The sequence below is a fragment of the Neofelis nebulosa genome, chromosome 15, assembly GCF_028018385.1.
Source record: "Neofelis nebulosa isolate mNeoNeb1 chromosome 15, mNeoNeb1.pri, whole genome shotgun sequence".
Taxonomy (NCBI): Eukaryota; Metazoa; Chordata; class Mammalia; order Carnivora; family Felidae; genus Neofelis; species Neofelis nebulosa.
In genome coordinates, this window is record NC_080796.1 from 71,143,949 (window position 1) to 71,171,833 (window position 27,885).

At 56.0% G+C, this 27,885-nt stretch overlaps 1 protein-coding gene across 5 annotated transcripts; it reads right to left on the reverse strand.

Moving 5' to 3' along the window:
• Positions 1-31: 31 nt before the first annotated feature.
• On the reverse strand, positions 32-27,885 carry ATP1A4 (ATPase Na+/K+ transporting subunit alpha 4). 5 transcript variants are annotated; one of them, XM_058700968.1, is made up of 23 exons: positions 27,862-27,884; positions 27,308-27,492; positions 26,065-26,124; positions 24,131-24,334; positions 23,495-23,608; positions 21,886-22,020; positions 21,485-21,602; positions 17,502-17,770; positions 15,791-15,989; positions 15,444-15,553; positions 15,141-15,275; positions 11,761-11,950; positions 11,451-11,623; positions 8,440-8,579; positions 7,969-8,119; positions 7,527-7,695; positions 7,139-7,293; positions 6,863-6,986; positions 5,477-5,622; positions 3,131-3,261; positions 2,923-2,956; positions 583-674; positions 32-309 (listed from the first exon to the last, which is right to left on the reverse strand). In XM_058700968.1, the coding sequence occupies exons 2-22, from the start codon at positions 27,458-27,460 to the stop codon at positions 618-620; spliced, it is 2,967 nt and encodes a 988-aa protein (XP_058556951.1). In that variant the 5' UTR covers positions 27,461-27,492; positions 27,862-27,884; the 3' UTR covers positions 32-309; positions 583-617. The 5 variants fall into 5 exon arrangements, with proteins under 5 accessions (XP_058556951.1, XP_058556950.1, XP_058556949.1 ...); XM_058700967.1 differs by having other exon boundaries at positions 2,923-3,024; XM_058700966.1 differs by lacking the exons at positions 32-309; positions 583-674 and adding an exon at positions 1,280-2,462 and having other exon boundaries at positions 2,923-3,024; positions 23,495-23,545; positions 27,862-27,885.

Consider the following 27,885-nt stretch of genomic DNA (forward strand, 5'->3'; position numbering starts at 1 on the left):
CTGTCTCCAGAAACCAGACGGACGCATCCAGCCAGGTGAGGGCCATTGCAAACATTTACTCTCTAGACTGGCAACTGATTCAACAGGACAGTGCCTTCCTCTGGGCTTCCCGTCCACCCGCCCGGGCTCCTAGCCCCAGTGCCCTCAGCGCAGCCCCAGGCTCGCCTGTCCCTAGCGTCTCTGCTCCACTCGCCCCCCTCTCCCATGTGCCGAGCTCGTCACCCCAAACCCCCACCCGGCCCTGGGACAGCCGTCATGTGAAGCTCTTCCTGTGCCGAGTTCAGTAATAGGTCTCTCTCTCCAGCCAGCCTGTGGAAGAGAGGACACCGGAGTGAACTGGGGACGGGGGAGGGGAGGCCTGGGGGGGCGGGGCGTGAGGCACGAGGGGGCCCGAGGACAAGGTGGGAGGCACCGCGGACAGGAAGGAGCAGAGCGGGAAGGCCAGGACCTCGGGGCCTGTCTGGCAGCAAAAACCCCGGGGGCAGTGGGGTGGGGAGGCAAGGGGCCCGCGGCAACAGGGCAGGAGGGGAGAGCCAGTGGGGAGGCCGGTGACTGCTGAGAGCAGCGCGCAGGGAGCCTCACCGCCAGGATGACGACGGATGATGAGCCTTCGGATTTCATCGTAGATAAAGATAAGAGCGCTGTAGGGAGTGGCGCAGAGCCACCAGGCTGTTCTGTAGGGAGTAAGGGTTGGTCAGTGGGGCAGCGAGGGAGGGGCCAGAGGAAGCAGGTGCAGAGGACAGCGCCCAGAACCGTGTGACCCGTTGTGGTGTGCAGGGTTGAGCCCTACCTTTCAGGAGGCCCGAGCCTGGTGGGGGAGGGAGGAGACAAAAACACAAGCAGCCACTGACAACAGAACGCGACAAACGCCGAGTTAGCGGCACACGCGGTGTTCCTGGCTTCTGTGGAGTCGCTCAGGGCGACCCCTGTTGCCCTGCAGGTAGTCGGGGCCTTGCGCCCACACAGGGGAGGTTGTCTGAGTAGGACGCGTCTACCTGAGTCTAGACGTGTGGGGGCATTTCACCAAGGGATGGATATACGTGTCCATATGGCAAACACGCGGAAAGTTCTTCTGCCGGTTGACCCTCTTCTGTAACTAGAGGCCGGGGAGAGAGACTCTGGGGAGGAGTCAAATCAGAACCACGTCTGTTCCCTTGGGTGACAGACAGGCAGGTGGCCTCGACCAGTGCCGTCTGATGGAAATACACTGCGAGCCACCCGTGAGAGCTCGCGTTTCCAGTAGCCACACGAAAATAAGTAAAAAGAAACAGGGGCAAGGAATTCTAACAGTGCGTTTTATTTCACCCAGTGTATCCAAAGTATCATCCCTTCCACGTGGAACCAACGTGAACGTTATTAAGGGGATGGTTTACACTCTTCCTTTTGTCCTAAGCCTTCGAGGTCCAGGGGGCACTTCACAATGAGAGCGCATCGCATGTCGGACCCTCGATTTTCAAAGGGCCGCGGAAAACGTAGCCCAACCCAAACAGGAAAGGTGTACTGAGTAGAATAATCTCTGACGGCACTTTAGCTTTTAACTCTACGTCAGCTAGCTACAACGGCGGATTCCGTTTATCGGTCTCTCACTAGCCACGTCTCAGGAGCCTGAGAACGAGGGACGGAAGCAGGGCGGCTGCCATATTGGCCAGCCATATTGGCCTTGGCCGCGGGCTCACTGCACACGCGCACACGCGGTCCCAGACGCACAGCCACCCAATCACTCAACAACAACTGCCGTGTGTCCGCTCTGTGTCCGCGCGGGTCCTGGGGGAATAAAAGCGATGCCAGGATGGCCTTTGATCTCCAGGAGCTCAGGTGATCAGGGGAAAGAAGGCAGAAAGACACCCAACATGAATACAGTGTTAGGGGATGTGCTGTATGGCCGGGGAGGGTACAGGATGTTTGGGATCACGGTTAATGCTCAACCGCATCTACCAGGACTTGTGTGTTGACATTAATGGCAACAATAATAGAACCACTGCCAACAAAGCTCCCGCCACGACCCAAGGAGCCGCGCTTGGCGCATAATATTCTTTCCTTGTGTCATTCTCACAATACTCTGCCAGGTGTGTATGACCAAGACTCTGCAGGGAAAGCTGAGCCTTAGACTGGTTATATACCGTCCAGCACAACACACAGTGGAGTCGGAATTCGAAACGGGGCTTGTCAGTATCCAAGGGCAATGCCAACGTCTCTTATTAAGCATTCATTGAGCACCTACAGCCCGCAAAGCGTTGTGTGAAACACTGCAAGGGACGGAAAGGTGAGCAAAGTGTGTGAAGTCGTGGCAGATGAGCTGGACGAACACGCCCGAGACCATCGCAGAGGCGGGCAGGGCGGTGAGAGTGGGGTGGTATGGCACGTTTGCTTTTTTTCCCCGTAAAAGTCGCGATAGAACGTCTTCGTAACAAGCGCACGCCGACGTAAAAAAACAAAATACACCAAGACACAGACGCACGGGCCTGTTTGGAACAAAACGAGGTACCGGCCAGTAAGAACTTCAGTACGCCCGCTCACCTGTGCACGTATGCGCTTTGAATGTGTTTGCCTAAGTAGGACAGGATTAGCCACGCCTAGATTGGGCGATTTTTATGCCTACTTCCCCTCTGAGCAATTTGGATCCTGGAACAGCTATACCACACATCACCATAAAAAAAGGTGCCCCTCTGTTGAGTGCCGGTAAGTCTGCTCAATTTGCATGTCTCGACGAGGGTCACTTGACACGGTCCCAGTCCCTCCCTAAATAAGACGTGCTTCTTGGAGCACAGACGATTCTCCTCACGTCGTCACCCAGGGCGGCCCCCAGCCAGCCAGGCAGCCCCCAGCTCGGGGCTTCCCTTTCCAACACACCACTTCCTGTCCCAGGCTCTCCTTGTGCCGGGGATCCCCACCCCCCTGGCTTGCGTCCCTTCCCTTACTCACTTGAGTGGGTACATCCGCAGGGCCATGTCCATGCCTGGAGTGTAGGAGAGAAAAACAGCCAGGAATGTCTCCTCCACGAGCCCAAATATTAGGATGTTGTTTCTGGGAAGAAAGGTCAAAGGGTGTGCCAGAGAAAGGGAGGGAGAGGTAGGGGAAGCCAGCGCCCTGCGTGCAGGTGTGAGGCGGTGGGGGTCCGGGGGGCGCTCACTTCATGCCCTGCTGGAAGACCGAGTTACGGCGGGTCTTGCAGATGATGAGGTCGGCCCACTGCACGACCACGATGCTGGCAAAGAAGGCCGTGTGGCACGTGAACTCCACCACCTTTCGCTGCTCGTAGGTCTGGGGGCGGGCAGGGTGGGGAGGGGCACTGTCAGAAGGGGTCCGGGTGCACCTCAGGGCCCCTCCTGCCGTCCTGGACCCCGAGGCTGGGTCAGACCTTCAGCCCCTTCGGCTTTACGCCCTCTTGTCCCAGCCCTCTTGTTCGCGCTGGGTTGTGAGCTAGTTCACAGGCTGTCTGTCCTGACCCACTGAGAACAACTCAAGGGCAAGCACCTGTCCCATTGACCTTCGAGCACCCTCCCGAGCTTAGTTCCGTGAGCGGCACGTGGTGCGGCTCGGGAATCCCCACATTAGAACGAGAAGGGTCGTGTGAGGGGAGGCGGACCCCGAGAGCGGCGTCAGAAAGGAAGGTGGGGCCGGGGGGCATCTGACCACAGAGACGGGAATGCCCGAACGGGTGGCACCGGGGAGGAGGCGACCACACACCTCCAGTGGTTCTCTCTCGCACTCACACTTCACGCGTAAGGAACGTAAATCTAGTGGGGAAGATAAACAGGCTGGCCGTGTCAGCCTCATAGTGGTTTATAAGAGAGGTCACTCGGGACCGTGAGAACACGGAAGAGGCGCATCCAAATTAGGCTGGAGGAGAAGCCCATGTTGAAAGGCGAAAACGGCATGTTTACAGCGAACTTGTAGAAGGAATCAAGAATTTGAAAATACGTAGGACTGAACGACGGTGGGATGCCACGTGCCGAACCTCAGAGGGTGTGGCCCAAGTGGTACCCGGAGGAAGAGATCGAGCCCTGAATGACCAGAAAACATCGGATGGAAACGACTGGAAGTTGATGAGCCAAGCGCTGCGCAGGTAACGCATCCAGCGGGCACGTTTGTGACGCCAGGTCGCATGGCCACGTCTTGCGGGTGGTCATCGACCAACACCCCGGGGCTCTGGGGCCGCTGGCAGATCTTGGCTCTGACTCACTGCCTAACACCGCTCCTGTCCTGGTTTCTGGGGATCCAAATATCTGTGTGGATGATCCTTCCACTGCCACGGTCTCAATGTCCGCCACCCTCCCCCCACCCCCATCATCTCCTTCTCCAGCGGTGTTTGCCTCCGCTCCCCAGCTGGGCCCTTTGCTCCCTCAGGCAGACTCCAGATCCTGTCCTTCCCAACAGCTTGTTTCTCTGCGATTTCAATTTCAAGCATCTCTTCTGCTCTGACCACCGCTCTGTGAGGCTGCATCTTGGCCGCAGGGAGAAAGTATCAAGATATGAAACTAACAAAGGCTGGAGTTGAGGATTGAGGGGATGCTGACCATGATTTGGGGCCTCATTGGCCCCCGGAGCGATGTTGGTTGCTGGGAACACTGACATCTGATGGCCTCGTGGGGCTGAGCTAGGGGAAGCCAAGTGCGTTCAGTTGGCATCCTTCCAACGACCGGATTCTAGCACACTAGCAGGAAACCTACAGTTAGCAGTGGCTTAGAGGCATCATGGTGAAGAAGGAAGGTGCTGGACGGGAGTCAGCGTAGAGCTCCCGCCCAGCTCTTCTAGGGATGTGCTGTGGGACTTGGTGCAAGTCAGGGAATCCTTCCAGACTCTGCTTCCTCACTTACACAGGGATGAGAATAGACTATGTGTCCTCCCTCAACTTTGTATCTTCTGTGGTCCTACGATGCTAGCAATAATTGGGGTCACATCTCCTACTGTCTTAGAAATTGGGACAGGAGTTGTTCACAGGTAGGAAAAAAGCACACTCACTAAAATTCTCAAACACCTCGTGTTGGGGTTCGTCCTGGGTTTTAGGGAAGCCTACTACAGAGAGGCATCCTCTGGGTTTAAAAGCTTAGAAAGGTGAGAAAGGGGGAGACAAAGCAAATAGGTTTGCAGACTTGAAATCATATTATTTGAACTCCCGCAGAGGGAGGGAGAGAACAGAGAGAGAAGAGCCAGCCCTCATTTCTGGGCCAATGATGGCTGGAACCTGGAAGAACAGAAATCAGCCTCCAAAAGTTGATCTGAGGAGGAAGAACTCCAGGACTAAGGAAGCCAAAAGATGCAGGAAGGTAAGGACAGGTGACAGACAGCAGGAACAAATAGAAATCAAGCCATTACGCCAAGTCGTCACTTGAAGGGCCTTTGCCGACGTGATCGGAGATTGGGGTCATGTAGGCCTGGAGATGAGGCGTCACCTCCGTCTGTCTGGTGCCTCCCTTCTCCACTCTCACTGGCCCACTCTCACTGGTCACTCTCTAGGGCCGACCCCCTGACGCACCCATTGCTGTCCGTAACTGTCCTCCAGGTCATTGAGGAATCTGTTTTCCCAGCTGAGACGGATGCCCAGCAGATCAAAAGGTCTGAAACCATTCTCGGCCAGGATCACGAAGTAGGTGAAGAAGCCAGCCAGAGCCTGGATCATCCCTGTGAATGGCAGAGTCACAGGACAGGGGAACCTGCTTCAGAGAAGCACCTCACAAGGCAGACCATGGAAGGGGTGGTGGCCGGGAGTGGCTCCTAGCTGGGTTGGTGTGTGTCTGAGCTTCTAACGCCAGAGATGCTGGCCGTCAGTGACCCGGTCCCATCATCTCTCTCGGACTTGTGTCCAAGCCCTGACGTTTGCCTTTGGGCTCTAACCCAGAGCCATCTTTGAGTTGTATAATCTTAAAACTGAAAGGACCTTGGGGGGGATTTATTCCCCCTTTCCACCGAGAGAGCGCTGGACTCCTCTTTCTCCATTTCCTCTCTCGTGTGGGCCCTCATCAGGTCCTGTGCTCTCTTCGAGCCTCCCCTGCCTGCCCCTTGCCTGTCCCTGAGTCAACACCTCTGTCCCCCAAGGCTGGCCACGGCGATAGAGGATGTCAAGGTTAGCATACCGGCTGCGGGGCTGCGCACGGAGTCCCTGTGGACGTTGATTCTCACCACAATGATAAACTATTATTTACCTCTTCGTCAGGGGGAAAACAGATTCTAACCTCATCCAGGGTCACACGGGCACTAAGTTGCGAAATCGGGACTCAGACCTAGCAGCTCCTGGGTCTAGCGGCTTCTACGCGTTTCCTCTTCTAGATGTCCCCTGTCCCCAGTCTCTTCCCTGTCCATCCCTCGCCTGCTCCACTGGCAAGTCCAGAGCAAAGACTTCTGACGGCTCACAAGTGTCCTTCGAGGCTCGCTCCGGGATTCACGCGACCTGTGCCTACAGCCTGATTGTCTACCGCTCCTTTCTCGGGAGTACGCGCTCCCCCAAGCTGCCGATTCACTCTTCAACTGGCAGACATGTGCTTTTCCCCTCCCCTGACCCCCTCAACTGACTGTACGCCTGCCGTCTTCTAACAGCGGGTGCGGGTCTTGTTTCCTCCACAGGGTCCCCCTGACTGTCCTCCTGACTCATGAGCCCCCTGCTCTGTTCTCCTGTCGCGTGTCCCATGCGTGTTTGTTGTTTGGCACTTGGAAAGGTGCTATCGTTTGATGTACGTGTGTCCCTTCTCGGCTAGACTCTGAAGCCAAGGGCAGATCAGAGCTCAGTGGCTCTGTGTGTTCCCAGGGCCCAGCACGGTCTGTTGTCATGAAAGTATCTCCCTGACTTCCACATGGAGCCGACTCCAACGGCCCGGCAGGTGCAACCGCTCCCCACACCCCCAGCCCCCCATTCCTCTGGCCGCACCAATCTGTCCGTAGGCCATGCCAATGAGACGATGGTTCACCAGGTTATCAGTCTTTGGATTCCGCGGGGCCCTCTTCATGATGTCACTTTCAGCTGACTCGTAAGCCAAGGAGATGGCCGGGACCTGGAGGGTGGGAGAGACAAAGGACGCAAAGTTCAGGAGGAAACTCACAAGTCACTTGAGCGAGCTCTGTCCCTCACCCTGAACACGGACTTTTCCTGCCCCCAGACCCTCTCCCGGGAGCTCCTCGAGCCGGGTTCCAGGCTGGGCCTCACCATGTCTGTGCCCAGGTCGATGCAGAGGATGGTCACGGTGCCCAGAGGCAGGGGGATGCTGAGGATGATGAAGAGCAGGAAGGGGGTGATCTCGGGGATGTTGCTGGTCAGGGTGTACGCGATGGATTTCTTCAGGTTGTCAAAGATGAGGCGGCCTGTGGGAGGTGGTGAGGGCGTCAGGGAGACGGGAGGGCCCCCTCCCCGCCCCAGGCGCTCGAAGCATGGTGGCCTGTGTTCCCCAGAGAGGGGGAATGTGTGTTTGAGGGGAGCCGAGGCGGCACGCGGGTGCCTGGGGTCCCGCGTCGGCTCTGCGTTGGGGTCCAGAGGCCTGGGAAGCCAGCGCCGGCTTAGCGTCCCCGACGCCACCCCAGCCCGCGTGGCCCCTCACCCTCCTCCACGCCCGTGACGATGGAGGCGAAGTTGTCGTCCAGCAGGATCATGTCGGCGGCCTGCTTCGACACGTCGGAGCCCGAGATGCCCATGGCGATGCCGATGTCAGCCTTCTTCAGCGCGGGGGAGTCGTTCACGCCGTCCCCCGTCACCGCCACGATGGCCCCCTGGGCGAAGCACAGAGGGACTGAACTCACCACTGTGACACATCGGGACCCGTCCCAAAGCTCACTCTGCTCCCAGCATCGCTTGTTTCTAAAGGTCCTCGCGCCCGGCCCTTCCCTCTCCGGCTCCTCCCGAGACGTTAAAACCCTCGGGGGGCCTCAACTGGCGGCCGTCTCAGGGCTCAAGACAGGGTGCTCTCGGGAGTCTCCTCCCGGCCCGGGGAGGTTTGGGGCTGGGCTGGGCGGGGCCCCCCGAGGCGCCCCCGTCGTCCTCACCTGCCTCTGACAGCCCTCCACGATGATGAGTTTCTGTTGCGGGGACGTCCGCGCGAACACGATCTCCGTGTGGTTCCTGAGGATCTCATCCAGCTGCTCCGACGTCATGTCCTTCAGGTCCGAGCCGTGCACCACGATGGCCTTGGCTTCCCTGAGGGAACGGGTTCCAAACGCCGGTTCAGAGGGCTCAGAGCTCGCGTGTCCCCGGCCACCCGCTGTCCCCAGGTGGACACACCGCACCCTTGCCTGCTTCCCGCCTGCCCCTCCCTTTGCTCTGCATCCTTCTACAAACTCACTGCTGTGGTCGTGTGGCCATTTCCCTATCACGTTTTACTTTGCCGTCAGTAAACCCCGTACGTCCTATCTACCTACCGCACGAGGCTTCAAGAACCTTAGTGAGTGGGGATCCGGGTGGGGCAGACCGAGGATGGAGGGAACAAACGGCAGATCTGAGTTCTTTAGGGGTCCTACCTGGGGTCGATGCTGCTGCAGATGGGGACCTTGAGCTGGGCGGCCACGTTGTCTATTGTTCTAGCGCCTTCAGAGATGATGCCCACCCCTTTGGCTATGGCCTTGGCTGTAATGGGATGATCCCCTGTTACCATAATCACCTGGGTTGGGAAGGGAGGAAAGAGGAGAAGAATCATCTTCAGGGAGTCCTGGATCCTTTGCCTTTCTCCCCACAACCCAATGGATCACTGCCTTTATTCCATAGGGGAGTTAGTAGCTCATCCCCGAGACCTTGCGCTGCTGTGGCTTCGCCCCTGGGACTGGGTCAGGACCACCAGACCATAAAACATAGAACCGTTTGGGCTCTAGGTTTCCCAGGAATAAACTGAGAATTTGGGCACATTACTATATTCAGAATTTCATTGAATTTGCTCCAGAAGCTGGTCGGCTTCTTCAAGCTCAGAAGACAAACACCTACACAGAGAACAAATGGTAACAAAGGAACGTCTGGAATCATCCGTCTGCCCTAGCAAAATACCATCTAGGCCCAGGTGTGTGCTGATCCTCGCTTTTCCTCTCGCTCCCTCTTCCTTCACCTCCCCTGGGGTCCAGCCCTTGGCGGGTGCCTGGTACCAGCCCCGGCCCTGTCCCCTTGCTCCCCAGAGCTCTGGCGCCTGTGCTCCGAGCTGCCTGGCATTCTGTTCCTTCCGTATGTCAGCACTTAGCCTCCTCCCCATGGGGAGCGCCCACCTCCCCGCGCGCCACCGTGATCTCTGCAAAGGAGGGCCGTGTCCGTGACCCCTTGTGAAGTTTGGCCCTGGCGCAAAGCCTGGCACACAGCCCTCGTTCCACAAACAGCCATCAGAGAAGGGAGAAAGAATGACCGCGTCCGGGGAACCACGGCTCCTGGCTCCCGGGTGCCCTCCAGGCGCATGATTTTCCAGGCGCCGATGGAAGGAGAAGGCAACTCCGTGGCTGTGACAGAACCATGCAGCCTCGACGAGTGGCAAATGTAATGGGGTACTTGAAGTTTTTTAAATCACATCAGTTCCAAAGGCCTGAGCCCAGGGCTCTGCCTGGGGAAGTATGGGCCCTGCCGTCATTTCCTTGTAAGAACTTCGCTGCCCTGGGACCGCCATCCGATCCCTGTCAGCCGCCGCATAACATCGATCCGCTCTGCATCAGCTCCGTTTTGGAATCGACCCTGAAAGGGTCCACCCTTCGGGGCAACCCCCTGTACGTCTCACATTTTGTCCTCCTCGGAGGATGGCGTGACCTGTATGTCTTTCACTTCCCTACAGGGAAAGGGGATGACTCAAAATTTCTCACCAAGTCGGCCAAAGTCCTGGCAGCTTAGGGGCCAGAAGAAGTGATAACGAGAACTGCCCATCTGTGCCCGGAACACGGGCTAGCCCGGAAGGCAGCAAGGCCTCAGCCTCCGACTGCTGCGGCTCGCCTGCTTCGGGCTCTGACGACACCCAGGCTCGGTCAGCCCCTTGTCCCCCCCGTTCGGTCCTCCCTGCCTGCAGGTGCATTTGTGACCCTCTTCTTCTTGCTAAAGGGACCCACAGATCCCCAGATGCATTTCACACCTGCAGCGTGAATCCCCACTCCGACGGCCGCCTCAAAGCTCAGGAAACTCCAATGGGCCCTTCTCCACGTGCCTCCCATCGCATGGTGCGGGAGCTCAGAGAGCCAGAGGGAGGGAGCTCGGGTTGGTGTGGCCGTCCTCCGCAGATGTGCTGCAATGAAGCTGTCGCTACAGAGAACTGTCCCACGCAAGCAGTGTGCAGTCACTAGGGAATTCACTCAAAATAGTTCCTACATCCAGCCCTTGGTTCTCAGAAACCAATCCTTGAACTTGGCATGGCCCAGCTGCCCTCTGACAAACTGCCCACAGTCAAAGGTCTAAGATAAAGCCAGCTCTGCAGAGAGCATCTCGTTCTCCCTAAAGACCTCCAGTGCTACCCCCCGCCCCACTCCTCCGTCTAACTGCGCTCCCCCCACGTCTGGGATCCGGAATATCAGGTAGGAGCGGGAAAGGTGCCAATCTCTAATCTCCCAGGTTGGAGGTGAGTCTTAGAATTTGGCGTGGAAGTGGGGTACAGAACGTCTCAGGACTAGAGAAACTCTGCAGCTCCGCCCTGAGGCCCGAGCACCCCCTGGCCAGGGAACAGTCCCCACATCTGGGGGTGCCCGGCAACTGTGTCTCACTCTCCGGCCGATTCACTTTGGTGTCCAGCTTTTGTACCCCCGGACGTGTACCTGTTAGCGCGGCTGTTCACCCTGCGTCAGGTCGAGGGCCCAGCTCTCATGACCTCATTCTTGCCGTCGCCTGCTCCAGCCCCCAGCCCATCCCGGCAGCACATTGACCTGACCCCTTCTAGCACTTTGCTACCTTTACTGTGGCCTGCGGACCGGCATCATCTGGGAGCCCGTCACCAGTGCAGAATCTCACGGTGACTTAGACCTGCTGAATCAACACCTGCATTCCAGAAAAAGCCCCAGATGAGTCACATGTACAACCGTGTCCTAGGACGCCGGTCCTCAAACTGACCTGCCTACGGAAATCTCTATGAATGTTTTAAAAAATGCAGATGCCTGGGCCCCACCCTGAGAGTTTCCAATGTAACGGGTCTGGGGTATGGCCTAGGCATCAGATTTTTTTTTTTTTTGAAGTTTATTTATTTATTTATTCAAGTAGCCTCTATACCCAATGTGGGACTTGAACTCACAACCCCAAGATCAACGGTCACATGTTCCACCGACTGAGCCCGCCAGGCGCCCCCAGCCATCAGATTTTTAAAGCTCCCCTGATGAGTCTCACGGTCAACGCAAGACAGCGTTCTCATGACAGAAGAAACTTGCCGTTTACTACTAGGTCGTCTCTTACAACTAAACATCATGAGCTCAAGGAAACCGAAATCAATTCAGGTAAACCAAGACGGCGGAGAACCCGTTCCATGCAAAGCTTTCTACCCTTGTGCCGTGTTGTGACGGGTCGGCGACTCCTGGGACCGTCAGAGGTTTACCTTAATCCCCGCACTGCGACACTTGCCCACGGCGTCGGGCACTGCGGCCCGGGGAGGGTCAATCATGGAGATGAGCCCCACAAAGCAAAGGTCCTCCATGGGGAAATTGATCTCATCCGTGTCAAACTTGAATCCCTTGGAGAAAGTGGTGGGCAGATTCAAGAAACAGAAGCCTGGAGACACAGAGGGAATGGAAGTCCTTCAGCTGCCGATGTCTCCGTCCCGCTCACCCCAGCGCCTTCAGCTCTGTGCCCCCCGAGCCACGACCAGGTGGTGCCACTCCTTCCAGGCTTCTTCCCCAGCCCCTCACCGAGCACGCGCTCCCCCAGGCCTCCCAGCTCCAGATAGGCGTCCTGGAACTTGCTCTTCATCTTCTCGTCTATGGGGTACTCCTCTCCGTTCAGAAGGTACGTGGAGCAAAACTCCAGGATCCTCTCAGGGGCCCCCTTCATCATCAGCACGTGGGGCTGGGAGCTCTCCTCCTGCAGGTGGATGGACATCTGGGGAGGAGAAAAGAGTCCTGTTTCACACCCTCCCCCTTCCCACTTCCTCGGTCCCCAAACCCCAGCACAGCCGCTCCCTCCGGGCAGCTCCGACTCAGGGCCGAGCCCACCCGGCGTCCTTGCCGGGAATCCAGCCTATAGCAAATCTGTTATCTTCTCCGCCACTGGAGGCTGAGAGCTGGACCAGGACTCTCACTGTGTCTGCTTCCTCTCTGCCTGGAAAGCAGAAGGTTGAGCTGGGCAGAGGCAGCAGAGTGGACAGGAGAGAAAACGTAGGGTCCGCGGGCCTGGGTCGCAGGGCCGGCAGGAATGCTTTAGGACCTCGGGTCAGTCCATTTAACCTTCCTAAACCTTAGTCCCTCTGATGAAAAGCAAAAGATTCTGTGTTGCCGACTTCATCGGGTTTTTAGGAGAGACCCCACAGTCACAAATGAGCGTGGAACTTTTGACTCCCCTAAAACTTAGCTGCTAATACGGCCTGCTGTTGACCCAGAACCTTACCAATAGCATAAACGGTCGATTGGCGTATATTCTACATGTTACGTGTACGATATACCGTATTCCCACTGAAAAGTGAGCGTGAGAAAAGCCAGCGCTGTTACGACGGTCACAAGAGAAAACGCACGGACAGTACCGTGCTGTGTTTGTCGAAAACCGGCGGTGTTGAAGTGGACCCCCGCGGTTCACACCTGCTGTTTGAGGGTCAGATTGTTTGTTTTTCTCTTTTTAGGTTTATTTATTTATTTTGGGAGAAAGAGAGAAAGCACAAGCCGGGGAGGGGCAGGGAGGAGGAGAGACAGAATCCCGAGCAGGATCTGCACCATCGAGGCTGAGCCCGATGCGGGGCTCGAGCTCGCAAACTGTGGGATCACGACCTGCCCGAACTGACGTCAGGAGTCAGATGCTTAACCGGCTGTGCCACCCAGGCGCCCCCGAGGGTCCGATCATTTGTACAAAGTACTTTGAAAATCACGAAGCATCATCCAGAGGTAGGTCGGTCATTGTCATGCCCTTGCCCCTCTCCCAGTAGCGTGAGAAGTCCCAGGGGCTAATGGAAATTTGGGGTCGGGGTCAGTGCGGTGTGCTGGGGACAGGGAAGGGCATATTCAAGAGTGACTGAGGAGACCACACTCAGGGAGGAGAGAGAAATTAGATGCGTTTCGGTTTTGCGTCTTCTCTTGATCTCTGATCTGGGAGCGGGAACTATGGTGAGGTTCCTCTTACGAGCCAGGAAGTCCCTATTAGTAGCCTGTCTGGTCACAAAAGCAGCACCTGGAAATGAGCAGGTGCAGAGGAGGCCGGATTGCACCGTCCAGAGGAGAAGCGGTGGGAAGCCTGTGTGTAAAATGCCGTTAAAACCATCCCATTAGAGGGGCGCCTGGCTGGCTCAGTGGGTTGAGCGACCGCCTCTGGCTCGGGTCATGATCTCCTGGTTCGTGGGTTCAAGCCCCCCCGTCGGGCTTGCCATCAGCGCCCCGCCCCCCGGCCCTCCTCTGCTTGTGCTCTCTTTCTCTCTCTCAAAAATAAACATTAAAAAATAAATAAATAAAAATACAACCAACTTATTCAAAGGCCCATCCCATTAGAAACTTTCAAATATTTCTTACCACTTTCAGTTGTAGTCAAAGCATGCCTAAGCAGTTAAGAGGAAAAAACCTTAACTTGTCTAAACAGAAAGCTGTAAGCAGTTTAAAAAGCTTGGTTTTCTGAAGGCTTAATACGCATTTGTTCGCTATTTAGGGGGATTATCGGAGGTGACGGCATGACCTACTTATGAGTTAGCCCGTTGGTCATGGGAAAGTCGCATCTTGATAGAAAATGGCAGATCAGAAGGTGGAAGAAGTCTGGAAATATCAGAACCGAGACACTCCTTTCCTTTTAGTCGGAGAGCGAGGAAGGGACCACGCCCTGCAAGCGACGAGCGGGCTGAGGACGGCCGCGCTCAGAGCTGGAGTTAGGCTACCACCAGTTAGGGCGTTCGCTCGGCCGGCTGGGCGCACCTGGCATGGGAACCACCGAGGAAGGTTGTGCCGTTGGCACGTGATAGCTCAGGAAAGGCGCTAACCTGGTCGTTTTGGGGCAAGTCGCTATTTTGTGGGATGTCCCAACGAATGTCGTGGGTATATTTGGCTTTTATTTTGACCCGTGCGGCGGAAGAGGCATCCACCTCTTGGCCGTCCCAGGCTTTCATCCGGCCCTGCCAGGCACACAACCCTCGTCTGGGTTGTGAGGCCACTAAACGTCAGATAAAAGTAGAAATAAGTTTGCAGTTTGGGCTCAGGAGACCTATCTTGTTACACTGGCTGAAAGCCAGCGGAGACACAAAACTCTGGATCTCTTTCTTGACCGCTTATGTGCTCGATGTTCAACGTGAGAAGACGGGAAATTGGGTTTTGAAAAACTCCAAACCCCATATAGCTTTTGTTATTATTATTATTTTTTTTAGTTACAATTTTTTTTCCGCTTTGTGAGGAAAACTTTCAGGCTCTGCGCTCCCAAGTAACTTCCAAATACCGCCCTTCCTGAGTCTGCCTGGCGTCCTCGCGCACAAGCCTGAGACGAAATAGGGCACCACCGGGGAGCGCCTTGCAAACCCTGCCTTATCCCGCGGTGGTAAGCCTGGCGGGAGCCACAGAGATGCCTCTGACAGCTGCACGAGGCTGGACCCCGATTGTTGCCCGGCGGCTTTCGCTACCTATGGGACACTTCCGACTTGCTCTTTTTGCAAGCGACTGGGAGACTCCTGCTCTGCGTGGGACCCGGCGCCTTTCCTCTACCTGTCTGTCACTTTCTCTTGCAGTGAGCGTCTCCTTTTTTAAAATTTTTATTTATTTTTATGTTTGTATTTTTTGAGAGAGAGAGAGAGAGAGAGAGAGAGAGAGCACAAGGCGGGGAGGGGCAGAGAGAGAGGGAGAGAGAGAATCCCAAGCAGGCTCTGTGCAGTCGACGCAGAGCCTGACGGGGGGCTCGAACTCACGAACCCCGAGATCACGGCCTGGGCCGAAACCAAGAGTCGGACGCTCAACCGACTGAGCCACGCAGGCGGCCCCAGCCTTCCTCTTAATGAGGATGCTGGTTATCTATCCACTGTCTTCATTCTACTGTTCAGAGATTAGGTTGAAGGCGAAGGCATTCTCCAAACGACGAGCCCACCCCCACCGCCATTCCGCCTTCGCGGGTTCTGTACCTGGTACTTGTTGGTGGAATTAAAGGGAATCTCGGCCACCTTGGGGTTTTTCTCTCTCATCTCCTTCACAGAGCTGTACGAATGCTCGACGAACTTGAGGAGGGCCGACTCAGAAGCATCGCCTGTTGTGGCTCGCTGCCGAGACAGGGTGTGTTCGCTAAGCCCCGGGGGTACGGCACAGGGATGGGGTGGGGGGGGCGTGATGGGGAGGACCTGGGGGGGAGCACTGAAGAGAGGTGTCTGGGGAGGGCGCGGGGCACGCCCCAGACACCGAGGCATCCCCTCCCCCCGCAGGCCCCGTACGTTGATGATGGGAAGGGTCTCCTGGTTAGCCTTAAATTCAGCTCGGTTGCAGAGGCCGGCGATTCGGGCCAGGACGAACCAGGTAGCTGAGCCTTTGGCAAATGTTCTCCCTGGGGAGGAAGGGGGGGTGAAGGAGAGGCTCATGAGTAGGGGGCAGGGGGCAGGGCAGTGCAAAGCAGGGACACAGCCCCATCCTGCTCTGTGCCCCACTGCTTGGCACCTCCGCACCTTTCCTCCGCGCCTCCCTTCTCTGCACTCGGGGCCCAGCCGTCTTCCCCGCGTCAGATTCCGCGGCCCACTCGCCACCCCCAGCCCCGCACCCTCGGCCCACCGGTGCCACCAGTCACCAGTCTGCTCTTCGCTGGTGTCCGCCTCGTAGATGGTCTCATCGAACCACATGTGGGCGACGGTCATGCGGTTCTGGGTGAGGGTCCCCGTCTTGTCCGAGCAGATGGTGGAGGTGGAGCCCAGCGTCTCCACCGCCTCCAGGTTCTTCACCAGGCAGTTCTTGCGCGCCATGCGCTTGGCGGTCAGGGTCAGACACACCTAAGGCCGCGAAGAGGGCAGACGATCAACGGAGACAAGACGTCGGCCACTCACACCACGGTGTGCTTGGGAAATCTGGTAGCTGGCATTGCTATTGTCACTCTTTGTAATTAATTTCCTTTCGTTCCCACCTAGTCCTTGGGAATCCCATCTGGGGCCGCGGTAAAGGAAATCAGGGAAGGGATTTTGTTCGCGCGTTACGACAGCGCTTTGGAAAAAGAGAGTCTTCCTCTACCAGGGTAACGTAGAGCATGGCCTGATCCCTGGAATATTCTGCTCCCCCAGGATCCTTTCGTCTTTTCTATTCAGCAGGGCCTGCTCCAAATCGAGTTCAGGCCCCCCCTGTCTCTCTCAAGTCCGGTCTCCCCGGGGACCACGTCGGTAGCTAACGGTTCACTGGGGTATAAGATGCTGTGTGTGCGGGGGGGTTGGACCAATAGGTATAAAAAAAGAACACGGAGCGAATCATGAAACTGAGAAGGAATATTGCAGACTTGAGAAGTCATTCAAATCTGATTTTTGCGGACATTAATTATACGGACCACAAATTCAATGAAAGTCAGGTATGCGGCAAAGTTGTTTGAAAAACGAATACGTTCTTAGGCCATGGCTACAACAGTACAGAATCCTAATCGTGGGGTTATGATCTATTCACATCTCATCACTGGTCCTGAGGTTTTGTGCTAACCAACCACACCCTAGGTATTATTCTCATTTCTACTTTAAGAAGGATATCGGTAAACTAGGGCAAACCCCAAACGGGTGACCAGCAAGCCGGGGGCCTGAAGGCCGTGTGACGTGAAGGACGGCTAAGGGAAAAGGGATTATTTCTTATCTCCCACCGGAGATTTTGAGGAGGACACGATGGGTACCATCAGTCGAAAGCATAGCTTGTAGAAGGGAGAGAGAATTGACTTGTTTTGTGTGTCTTCAGATGGGAAAACTGGGACCAAACAGGAAAACCTGTTTCTGCTCAACACAGTGAAATCCAGCTACAGCAACCTAGTGATGAAATGAGCAGAGAGTGGATGGGGCGGGCTTCCCAGGACCAGAAATCATCCTCCGCATCTCCCACGGATTGTACACCGGATATTCAGCATGGGCTGAAAGGCTGGATTTCTAGGGGCTTTGAAGTCCTTTCCGGTAAGATTCTACATTCCAAGTCAATCTTCCTCTAGAAAACCAGATGATTCCATTGAGGCCTGGAGAGTTTCAGTGATTTGGCCAAGTTCGCCCGCCAGTACACCCAGGACTGGAACTCACTGCCGACGACTGAGAATCTAATGCTCTCTGCACCACAACTCACGGAGAAAACAGAGAAGGCACCAGAAAATGCGGGTGGGGGAAGTCAGTGCCTTTGGGGAGCAAAGCGGGTGGTAACGGTACACACATCAGGGGTAGCCTGCCCTCGAGAGGTTCAACAGCAAGAGAGATTTCTTGTGTTTTCTAGTGGTTTCCACCCCTGGGGTGGTTTGTCTGTGCAGACCGCCACCCTCCACCTTGGCTACTCACAGTGACGGTGGCCAGCAGCCCCTCGGGCACATTGGCCACAATGATGCCGATGAGAAAAATGACAGCCTCCAGCCAGCCGTAGCCCAAGCTGAGCGAGAGCCCGAAGAAAGAGACGCCAAGGAAGACGGCCACCGCCGTGATCAGATGGATGAAGTGTTCGATCTCCACAGCGATGGGGGTCTTGCCCATCTCCAGGCCTGACGTCAGAGAGGCGATGCGGCCCATCACTGTGGAGTCTCCCGTTGCTATCACAACGCCCCGGGCTGTTCCTGCAGAGGAACAGGGAAGTCTGAGGTGGGAAAGTGGCTGCCCCTGGTTCCTGCAAGGACACAGCTGTCAGGAGCAAGGTGGACACTCAAGAGCCTCCTGGAGGCCGTTGTGTTGTATTCTCCTCACATTTAGTTGACACAAGCAAAGGGTCTCCTCGCCCGAAAAATCTCTGATTTCACAGTCCTCCCATTTCATTGCCTTATTGCCTTCCCCGTCAAGAGGGTCTTTGTTAGGGCACCTGGGTGGCTCAGTCGGTTGAGCGTCCGACTTCGGCTCAGGTCATGATCTCACGGCTCGTGGGTTCGAGCCCCGCGTCAGGCTCTGGGCTGACGGCTCGGAGCCTGGAACCTGCTTCGGATTCTGTGTCCCCCTCTCTCTCTCTGCCCCTAACCCACTTGCATTCTGTCTCAGTGTCTCTCAAAAATAAACAAACATTAAAAATAAATGGTCTTTGTTACACTGATTCTGAGTATCTTCTATTGCCTGTCTGTTTCTTATTTTTCCCTCAGCAGCTGCAAAGTGTCTAGATCCCCAGGAATGGTGGCCGCCCTTCTGTTAGAGCCCTACCTTCCAACATCGGCCTCTCCCCTGAACTAGTGGGTCCTCCGTCGGTGGCATTTTGCCCCCAGGAGCCGGTGGGCAAGGTCTGGAGGCACCTTGGCTGTCACATCTGGGGTGGGAGAGGTCGCTGCGTGAGGGCGTGGATGCTGCCACATCCTGCAATTGACGGGAGAGCCCCTCTGTCCCCCTACAACGAAGAATTATCCTGCCCCAGTGGCCCCAGAGTGGAGTTCGAGAAACAGCTCCGCTGAGCCCCTCCCTGCTCTGCTGGCTGGAGCCAGCCTGACCCCTGCTGGGGAGGAGCCGTCATAACAGCCGGGCTTCTGGGCTTTCGCTCCGCGGACCCTGCCCCGGCCTCAGAAGGGGGACCTGGACGTCACACTTGGCTCCACACCCGTGGGATGCGGGCCCCTCACCTACGTGGCTCGAAATGAGGGGCCCGTTCTTGGCTCAAAACGGTTTTTTCCTGCTTTACCAGAATGGCTGGAATCCCTGCCACTACAGTCACCGAATCACCCAGAAAGAGCTGCGTATTCTAGAAACGGCACCTGTTTTCTAACCAGCAGGGCTCCGGCCGGAAGTTCAGTTTTGCAGCGTGGTTGCTGCCCGGCCCGAGAGTTAGCTCCTTACCCTCTCTGAGACCCAGGTGTGCTCAGCCTGAAAGTGGGCCGAGAGCGTCTACAAAGCGGCGAGGATGAGAGGTGACGAAACAGCTTGGAACAGAATCGGGCACATAGGACGCACCCAGATACTCGCTTCTGTCTTTTCTTCATCTGGACGAATTTGGCCTTAAGAAGGACCGACAGAAACTCATAGGCGTGACTCAGGAGGGGTGGCTCGACTCTGACGGCTCTCACAAACACCGTGGCTCAGAGCGGCTGGTCCATTTCCAAGGTCCCCTTCAGCTGAGTGGGCCTGAGAGCAGGGTCCCACCCCGAGGGCGGCGGGCAGGGCCGGGGTGCCGGGGAAGACTGGCTGTGTCCAGGGCTCTCTGCACACGGGCGGGAGTAGGTGGCGTTCACCGAGCCTTGTCAAAGCAGACACTCAGATGACTGAGGGGGACCGAGAGGGCTTTGTGTTTGAGGGCAGGGGTGGAGCTTGGTGCTACCTACATCCATTTTGTGCCAGGGTTTGGTCTGATTTGCCTTTTGCATGCCTTCCCTCGTGGGTTTGTCCATCCGCAGAGGCGGGATTTAGTACCGAATCTCACGTGTCTGGAGACAGGACGGGTTGATGATGTGACGCTGGGGAAGGTTGAGCCCACGGGCAAGCCTCCTGTATCCCAGGCCAGACTGGCCCCTCCGGACCCTGCACGTCGCCAGGGAGACAGCTCAGGCCCCGTGGAGATGCGTGAGAACCCAGAGTCAGACGTCCGTACCTGCAGCCCTGTCAGGGCCGTGGCCATGAACGTCGGGAGGTGAGGATCTGGGATCAAGGTTGAAGGTGGGCTACTAGTTTGCAAACCGCGTGGACATCCCTCGGCTGCACAGTCAGGAGCTGCTGGGGCCTAGCTCCGCCCTCTCCGCCACATCTTGGGTCCCCGTGGTCTCCTCCGTTCCGGCCGGAACTTTGTTTCCTGGGTAGGAGACCACCGCCCCCTTGCTCCCTCATCTGAGGCATACGCTTTGCTGATGAAAAAACCCACTTTGGGAAGACAAACCCGAGCAAAAGCTTTTCCTGAATTTTAATAATTGAAATCCAGTGTTTTCGGAGGAATCTGGCTCGCCTGGCTCTTTCTGTCTGATCCAAATTTAAAAATGGTTCAATGTCGATTTTATTTTCTGGGGGGATTCTTGGTTATTTCGTTTTATAATTACTCTCATCTGTTATAGGATTTTCTCTTTTTCAATTTAAATTAAATTCAATTAAAAAAATTTGTTTTAAGTTTATTTAAGAGAGACAGAGGCGGCGTGAGTAGGGTAGGGGCAGAGAGAGAGAGGGAGACAGAGAATCCCAAGCAGGCTCCCCACTGTCAGCGCAGAGTCCGACGCGGGCTTCGAACTCACGAAACTGTGAGATCACAACCTGAGCCGAAATGGAAATCAAGAGTCGGATGCGTAACTTGCTGAGCCACCCAGGCGCCCCTTATTTTATTTTATTATTTTATTTATTTCATTTTGCTTTATCGTATCTTAGTTGGCTCCATGCCCCTGGTGGGACTTGAACTCACAACCCGAAGATTAAGAGCTGCATGTTCCACTGACTGAGCCAGCCAGATGCCCCCAAAGCATTTTTGCATTAAATAATTTCATTAACAGAGAGATCAGTAGGCGGCTTTGTCCCAGAGAAGGGTCTATGGAAAGAGCATGGGCTTTGGGAGACAGACTTGCAGGAGAATCCTTGATTTTCCTCTTTCCTATCGACCTGTGCTCTTGGAGACGGCGTTTAACTTCTCTGAGCTTCTCATGTGTAAAAAAGCGATACTATCCGTCGTGCAGTGTTGTGAGCGTCAGAGACATCTGTAGCGCTTGGCGCGTCCAAGGCGTTCAATTAAAAAATAGCTACTTCTTGGATACCCAAACATTTGTTGTTAAGCACGAATAATGGCTTTCATGTGTGTTCCAGAGGGTGTTGCAGGCCTCCCTGAGGGGGAAGGTCGACATAATGATGCTGAGTCCATTGTTACCACCCTTGGCCAGAACTGCCTGCACAAGGGTGTCTTAGATTCTAGGAGCTGAGCCAACGTGTTGAGTGGCACCGTTGGTAACTCGGATCTCCGATGCTGATACCTTTCTGGAATAGTGAGAAGTTAGCGCTCAACTGACGAGAAGACTGACCTGGCGGGGCTCAACAGTTTTCTGTCCTTCTGTGCTATTTTCAGCTGAGAGAGCACAGTCTATTCAGCAGCCACAATAGAACTAGCTGACGACTGCAGGGCACTTCCAACGTGTTAGGCTTCGCGCTAAACATTTTCTGTGCGTTGAATCCACATAAACATCCACGGGATAGCGACTCTTCATATCATCGTGGTGCAAAACGGGGAGACGATGGCTTTGACCTTTCCCCAAGGTCGTGCAGCTCATGAGCGACGGAGAGCCTCACCCGTTTACTGGCTCTTACCTACCCTACTGCCTTTAGAAGATAGGGGGTTCTTGGAATCTTTATTTCAATCTCTGCTTTTGAATCTGGGCCACTGATGACACCGTGCTCACCTTCCACGCAGTTGGTGGAGAAGAAGCAGATGTTACGAGTCTCCAGAGGGTTCTCGTGGCTGAAGTCAGGGGAGCGGGACTGGGGCTCTGACTCTCCAGTCAAGGAGGAGTTGTCCACCTGGGATGGGAGGGAGGATGGGTCGTAAAGTGAGCATGGGAAGAAAGATTCCTTTGGCAAGATGACACATCTTTATCCACCACTGACGCCATCACTGTTGGCTTGCAGAGCGAAACAAATTTACACACCAGCACCTATTGTCTCCGACCTCAAATTTGCACCTGTAACTTCTCGAGGTTCGGAATGATAAGATCGTGCTTTCTTTAACCGAATCCAGGCCAGTAGCTAAGGTCACCCTAAGACCATGCTGGGCTCCCTCCCTTGGCTTCCCTCACCCCCTCACCTTACATCCTTGTGCAGAGATGAGCCGGAGGTCCGCAGGGATTCGGTCTCCGCCCTTCACCTCCACCAGGTCTCCCACCACCACGTTCTCTACGTTGATCTGTATCTTCTCTCCATCTCGAATCACCAAAGCTTGCTGTGGGAAGGTAGTGCTGGGTCATTTCCAGAACTTTCCGCTTCCCGCATCCTGCGTCTGGCCTATAGCCTCTTGTTCCTGGGCTCCTTCCTTCTGACTCCCTTTCTTGCACTGTCACTCACCACATCACGCTTGAAGGTCTCTTTGGCAGATTCCAAATTCTTACCATCCTTGTCCTTTGCGATGTGACTTTGATGACCCTGTCTCTAAGAGATGGGGTCTGTCTCTCCATCCCTACCCTTAGGCTTGGCTATACCACTGGCTTCGGCTCCTGAGACATTAGACACATAATGCAAAGCAGAGGCTTAAAAAAGTGCTTGCACGTGGGCGCTTGCCCTTTTGTCACCGGGAACCCCCGTGCCACCATATTGAACAAGCCCGAGCTCGCCTCCTGGAGGAAGAGGGGTCAAAGGAGAAAGGCCCTGGCTGTCACAGCCATCTCAGTCATCCCCAGACATGGGGATGAGGTCATCTGAGACGGTCCAGCACTGCTCGGCTCAGCCCAGATCAGAACAGCCCCGCCACAGAAGTGTGGGACACGCTACATTTGTTGTTTTGAGCCACTTAAGTTTGGGGTGACCAGTTAGGCAGCAAAAGCGAACGGATGGCCTCCAAACTCCTGCTTCATTTTACCAAAACATTGTTCCCCGAAGTCTTACCCGCGGGAGGAATTCATTCACTTTGACACCAAAGGGGAAAAATCTCCTGGGCTAGGACACCAGAACATGATGGTGCTGCCGGGAAATTCGCGCCTGTTCCTTTCCGAGTCTCCATCTCTGTGCCTAGGAACCTCTTTCTGCTGTCATGTCATTTCCAGATGCTGACAAACCATTTTTTTTTTAATTTGAAAATTACCTAAACTTTCAGGAAAGTGGAAAGCATAAAAATGGTACTAAGAATACCGGCACAACTTTTACCCAGATTCACCTGTTAACGTTTTACCCCACTCGCTCTGTCGTTTGGTCACCGTGTCTACCGAGGTGTGGATGCGAGCACTTCTTTTCCGGAACCGTCTGAGGGTACGTTACGTCCGTCGCGGTCTTCTATCCTACACCTTTCAGTGTGCACGGCTCAAGAATGAGTAGGTTGAAGAACCACGATACAGCTAGCGGTGTCGCTAACTTTCGCTTTGACACCAGACTTCAGTCTACTGTTCGTAGACCCAGTGCGTCAGTCCCCTATTTGTTGGGACCCAGTACGTCAGCCGCATTATTTGCCCCTTCGCCACAGGACTGGGTCTCGTCCAGGTATTGCATTCAGTTGTCCTGTCTCTTTAGCCCCCTGGAACCTGGAACGTTCCCACGGCTGGCCTTTGTCTGGCCTTTGTCTTTCAGGTCATTGAGGAATCCAGCCTCTCCAACTTCCTTCGCACCTCCCTCACGCGTCGCAGGATGTAACGTTCCGGGGACTTAAAAATTGCCCTTTTGGGCACATTCTACGGCTCCCTCACCTGATCCTCCCACACCAATCCTACCTGAGGCACCATGTTCTTGAAAGACTCCATGATCTTGGAGCTCTTGGCCTCCTGGTAGTAGGAGAAGCAGCCGGTGACGATGACCACGAAGGACAGTACGATGCCCAGGTACAGCTGGGGGTGGGGAGACACAGGGCTCATCAGTAGCCCTTTTTTCTCCTCTTCAAATCAGAAAATCAGCTCGCCAGGGTAATGGCCAGGGAGGGGCTGAGGAAGAATCTGAGGCAGGGTGTCTCAGTCGGAGCCCTGAGCTACCGTGAAGGCCCGCAAGATGCAGCAGAACCCCAGGATGCTTGGGCTATGCTTGGGCTGGGGGGGGCAGGTAAGGGAGGGAGACCAGGAGGAAGGAGGTGAAGAGATCAAAATTCTGGCAAAGAGAACGGGGCCGCAGAGTGCTTTGATGATGAGGCAGGAGGATAATCAAAGGAGAGCAAGTTTCGGGGTGAAACCATGCCTCTCAGGCAGCTGCATCAGTAGCTTTCTAGATAAAAGCCTAAGGACCGAGGGCTCCCTCAGAAAGTCCTGGGAGTACCGGGGGTTTGGGCCAGAGGCCTTCGAGAGGGCAAGGGTGCGGAGCAGGAGAGTATCAGGGCTAAGCAGAGACCGGGCTGGCCTGTGGCAGTGGAACAGACTCACATTATCTCTGGAAAGATCCTCCTTGAAATGCATCTGGATGCCATAGGCCACGAAACAGAGAATGGCACCCATCCACAGTAAGATGGAGAAGCCACCAAAGAGTTGTTTACAGAACTTGACCCATTCCGAAACGGTGGGGGGCGGCGTAAGCACGTTGGGTCCATCTCGGTTCAAGATTTCCTGTGCCTTTTTGGGGCTGAGGCCCTGTGTGGAGAGGAAAGAGGGAAGAATGGAGGGCCTCGAACAGAGAAGCAGGCTCAGGCAAGGCTCAGATGTGCCATTTATAGCCCCAGGACGCCTTTAGAGGGTCTAGAGACCGGGGAAGCTCCCTGAAGGCCACCCTGGAATTTCTTCCTAGGTAAGGTGGGATTTTAAAATTTGCATGATAGGAGGGATAACCTTTAGCGTGTTTAAAGCATCCCAGGGTTTTAAACTTTATTTATTTTGAGAGAGACCGAGAGATGGCGGGAAGGGGAGGGGCAGAGAAAAGGGGAAAGAGAGAATCCCCAGCAGGCTCCGTGCCGTCAGCGCAGAGCCTGACGCGGGGCTCGAACTCAGGAAACCGGAGATCATGACCTGAGCCGAAAACGAGAGTCTGATGCTTCAACGCCTGAGCCGCCCAGGCGTTCCCATCAGCACGTTTACATTGGGAGGATTTTTAGCTGATGGGTCGGTTCACAAAAAATTTGAATTTGTATCTTGGGCCGGCACTGGGGCAGGACTCCCGCAGGAGTCAGAAGGGTCCCTCCCCTACGGTACCCCGTCTCCAGGGGGAGGTAACTATCAACTGTTGGTGACATAACGAGCAAGGCTAACGTGATGACCAGCTACGCCACCTTATGTCGATAACCTCAGGACATTCATTCATGCTTTGGCTCTTTAACTTAGAAATGCGGGGAAAGAGAGCAAACGCAGGAAAGAATAGATTCTCGCTGGAGGCTGGGCGTGAGTTCCTGTGCCTTTTCCTCTAAATGAAAACAATAGTAGAACCCGCCAGAGGATTAAAAAACAAACGCTCCTTCATCCCCACCGGCCACTCCCCAACTTCCCCGGAAAAACATACAACTTGAATGAAAACAGGACAAGTCTCCTGCACACCTCCCGGGTTACCAGATGAGACCCACCCTTTCCGTGAAGACGTTCTAGAACGAAGAAGGGCTTCTATTTTGAGGGCTTTTAGGTTTTTATCTGTGGTCCTTGTATGAGTGGTGACAGCAGCAGGGGCAGTGATGGTAACCACGTATACGGTTTTCCTGTTAAACTATTAGTTCTCAAAGGGTGGTCTGGGGGCCAGGAGGGTCCCGAGACCCTTTCGGGGGGGTCGAACGCTGTTCACGATAATGCTAAATCGTGGTTCACCTTTTTCGCTCCTGTTCTCGAGTGTATGGTAGAATTTCCCAGAGGCTACATGACATGTGTCACAACAGATTTAATGCTGAAAACACATGGGAATCCCGCCGTCTCCGGTTAGAAAGCCAGACATTAAAGAGGTTCGCAAAAATGTAAAACACTGCTTCTATGGGAAACCAGTTTGTCGTAAAACGATTGTACTAATATAGAGTGGATTTACCCTTGTTTTTAAACGAATTGGGAAGTGTCTCTTAATTTTCCCAGTTTTAACTTTGAATATGATAACCATCAACAGATATAACTCACGCGAGCAAAAGCTCTTTGGGGCCTTGACAGTTTGTAGGAGCGTGGAGGGGCCCCGGGACACAGGCTGGAGAAGCGCTGCCCTACCCCATTCTCCCTCCTCTCATCTGCCCCTGAACTCCTTGGGGCCTCGCCATACTCTGCTCGCCCCGCCCTGGAACTCAGCCGGGGGGCGGAGGGGAGGGGTAAGAACATTGACCTGGAAGTTAGGGCCCGACTCCCAGCTCCACTGACGTCCCGGAGGGGGTGGGGGGGCTCTTTCAGCGGCTTCCTTCGCTCACCTTCGTCAGGTCCACAGAGTACTTTGTGCTCAGCTCTTCCAGGGTTAATTTGTGATCGTCCTGAAGGGACAGTGGAGTCACTGGGGACAGGTGGTGACCTGGGTCATTTCCAGGGGAGGGGGAGAGGCACTTGAGGAAGACGGGTGGTCCTGGCCTGCTGGGAAGTGGTCTTAGGGCAGGAAGTTGATAGGCTGAGGGCTGAGGGCTGGGGGCTACAGGCTGGGGCCTGGGACCTGGGGGCTGAAGGCTGAGGACTAAGGGCTGAGGACTGAAGGCTGGGGCTTGGGGGCTTAGATCTGAGGGCTGGGGCTTGGGGGTTGAGGGCTGGGGCTGGGGGCTGAGGGCTGGGAGCTGGGGGGCTGTGGGGCTGGGGCTTGGGGGCTGAGGGCTGGAACCTGGGGGCTGAGAGCTGTGGGGCTGGGGGCTGAGGGCTGAGGGCTGGGACCTGGGGGCTGAGAGCTGTGGGGCTGGGTGCTGAGGGCTGAGGGCTGGGACCTGGGGGCTGAGAGCTGTGGGGCTGGGGGCTGAGGGCTGGGACCTGGGGGGGCTGAGGGCTGAGATCTGGGGGCTGAGGGCTGACGACTATGGGGCTGGGGCTTGGGGGCTGAGGGCTGGGGGTTGAGGGCTGAGATCTGAGGCCTAGGGGCTGAGGGCTGGGGGCCTGGGGACTGAGATATGGGGGCTGAGATCTGGGGGCTGAGGGCAGGGGGCTGAGATCTGGGACCGGGGGCCTGAGGGCTGAGGACTATGGGGCTGGGGACTGAGGGCAGGGGCTGCGGGAGGGCTGGGGGCTGAGATCTCCCTGGGACCTGGGGGCTGAGGGCTGAGGACTATGGGGCTGGGGCTTGGGGGCTGAGGGCTGGGGGCTGAGGGCTGAGATCTGAGGCCTGGGGGCTGAGGGCTGGGGGCCTGGGGACTGAGATATGGGGGCTGAGATCTGGGACCGGGGGGCTGAGGGCTAAGGACTATGGGGCTGGGGCTTGGGGGCTGAAGGCTGAGATCTGAGGGCTGGGGGGTGAGGGCTGGGGGGCTGGGAGCTGAGATCTGGGGGCTGAGGGCTGGGAGCTGAGATCCCCCTGGGACCTGGGGGCTGAGGGCTGAGGACTATTGGGCTGGGGACTGAGGGCGGGGGGCTGAGGGAGGGCTGGGGGCTGAGATCCCCCTGGGACCTGGGGGCTGAGGGCTGAGGACTATGGGGCTGGGGACTGAGGGCGGGGGCTGCGGGAGGGCTGGGGGCTGTCACCATGACCACTTCCTTCTTCAGCTCCTCCATGTCTGCCTTCATTGTTTTCCTCTTCATTTTTCTTCTCTTCCCCGATTTAGGCCTCCTTTTATGTCTTGGCCTTAGGATCTGCTCGTGAGGGATCACGGTCCCCCTTTTTCTCTGGCGCCCCATAGTCCTCCCTGGATACGGTTGACCCAGCTCAACTGGTGGGAAGGAAGGCAAAAGGAGGAGAAGAAATTGAGGGGCGCAGAGAGAAGAGGGGCACAGAGGGGTCAGGCGGCAAGGACGAGAAGGGCCAGCGGAGTGAGGAGAGAGGACGAGGTGGAAACCGGCCAGAAGAGAGCAGAGGCCAGAGGCGGGGGCACGGGGGAGGGAGCGGCTGAGCAGGTGACAGGCCAGGCGGGTCAGCAGGGCTGGGGACAAGGGTGGGGGCAGCCCCGTGCCTCAGTGAGGAGGTGCAGGTGCCGAGGGCGCCGAGCAGGTGGGTCAGGGTGAGGAGGGCCCCCCCTCCCACCGCCCAGGCCCTGTGGGCGCCACGGCAACGCCTGGCTCTGTGGTCACAAAGGCCTCACCGCAGTTCCGTCCCAGATCCCAGA

Coding starts and splice junctions, on each gene's coding strand:
- ATP1A4 (XM_058700963.1), bottom strand. CDS start 27,460: ATGGGGCGCCAGAGAAAAAGGGGGACCGTGATCCCTCACGAGCAGATC. Junction 7,696..7,968: donor TGGAGGGCTGTCAGAGGCAG/GTGAGGACGACG, acceptor TGCTTCGCCCAG/GGGGCCATCGTGGCGGTGAC. Junction 2,463..2,922: donor CTGCGGATGTACCCACTCAA/GTGAGTAAGGGA, acceptor TGTTCCAAACAG/GCCCGTGCGTCTGTGTCTTG.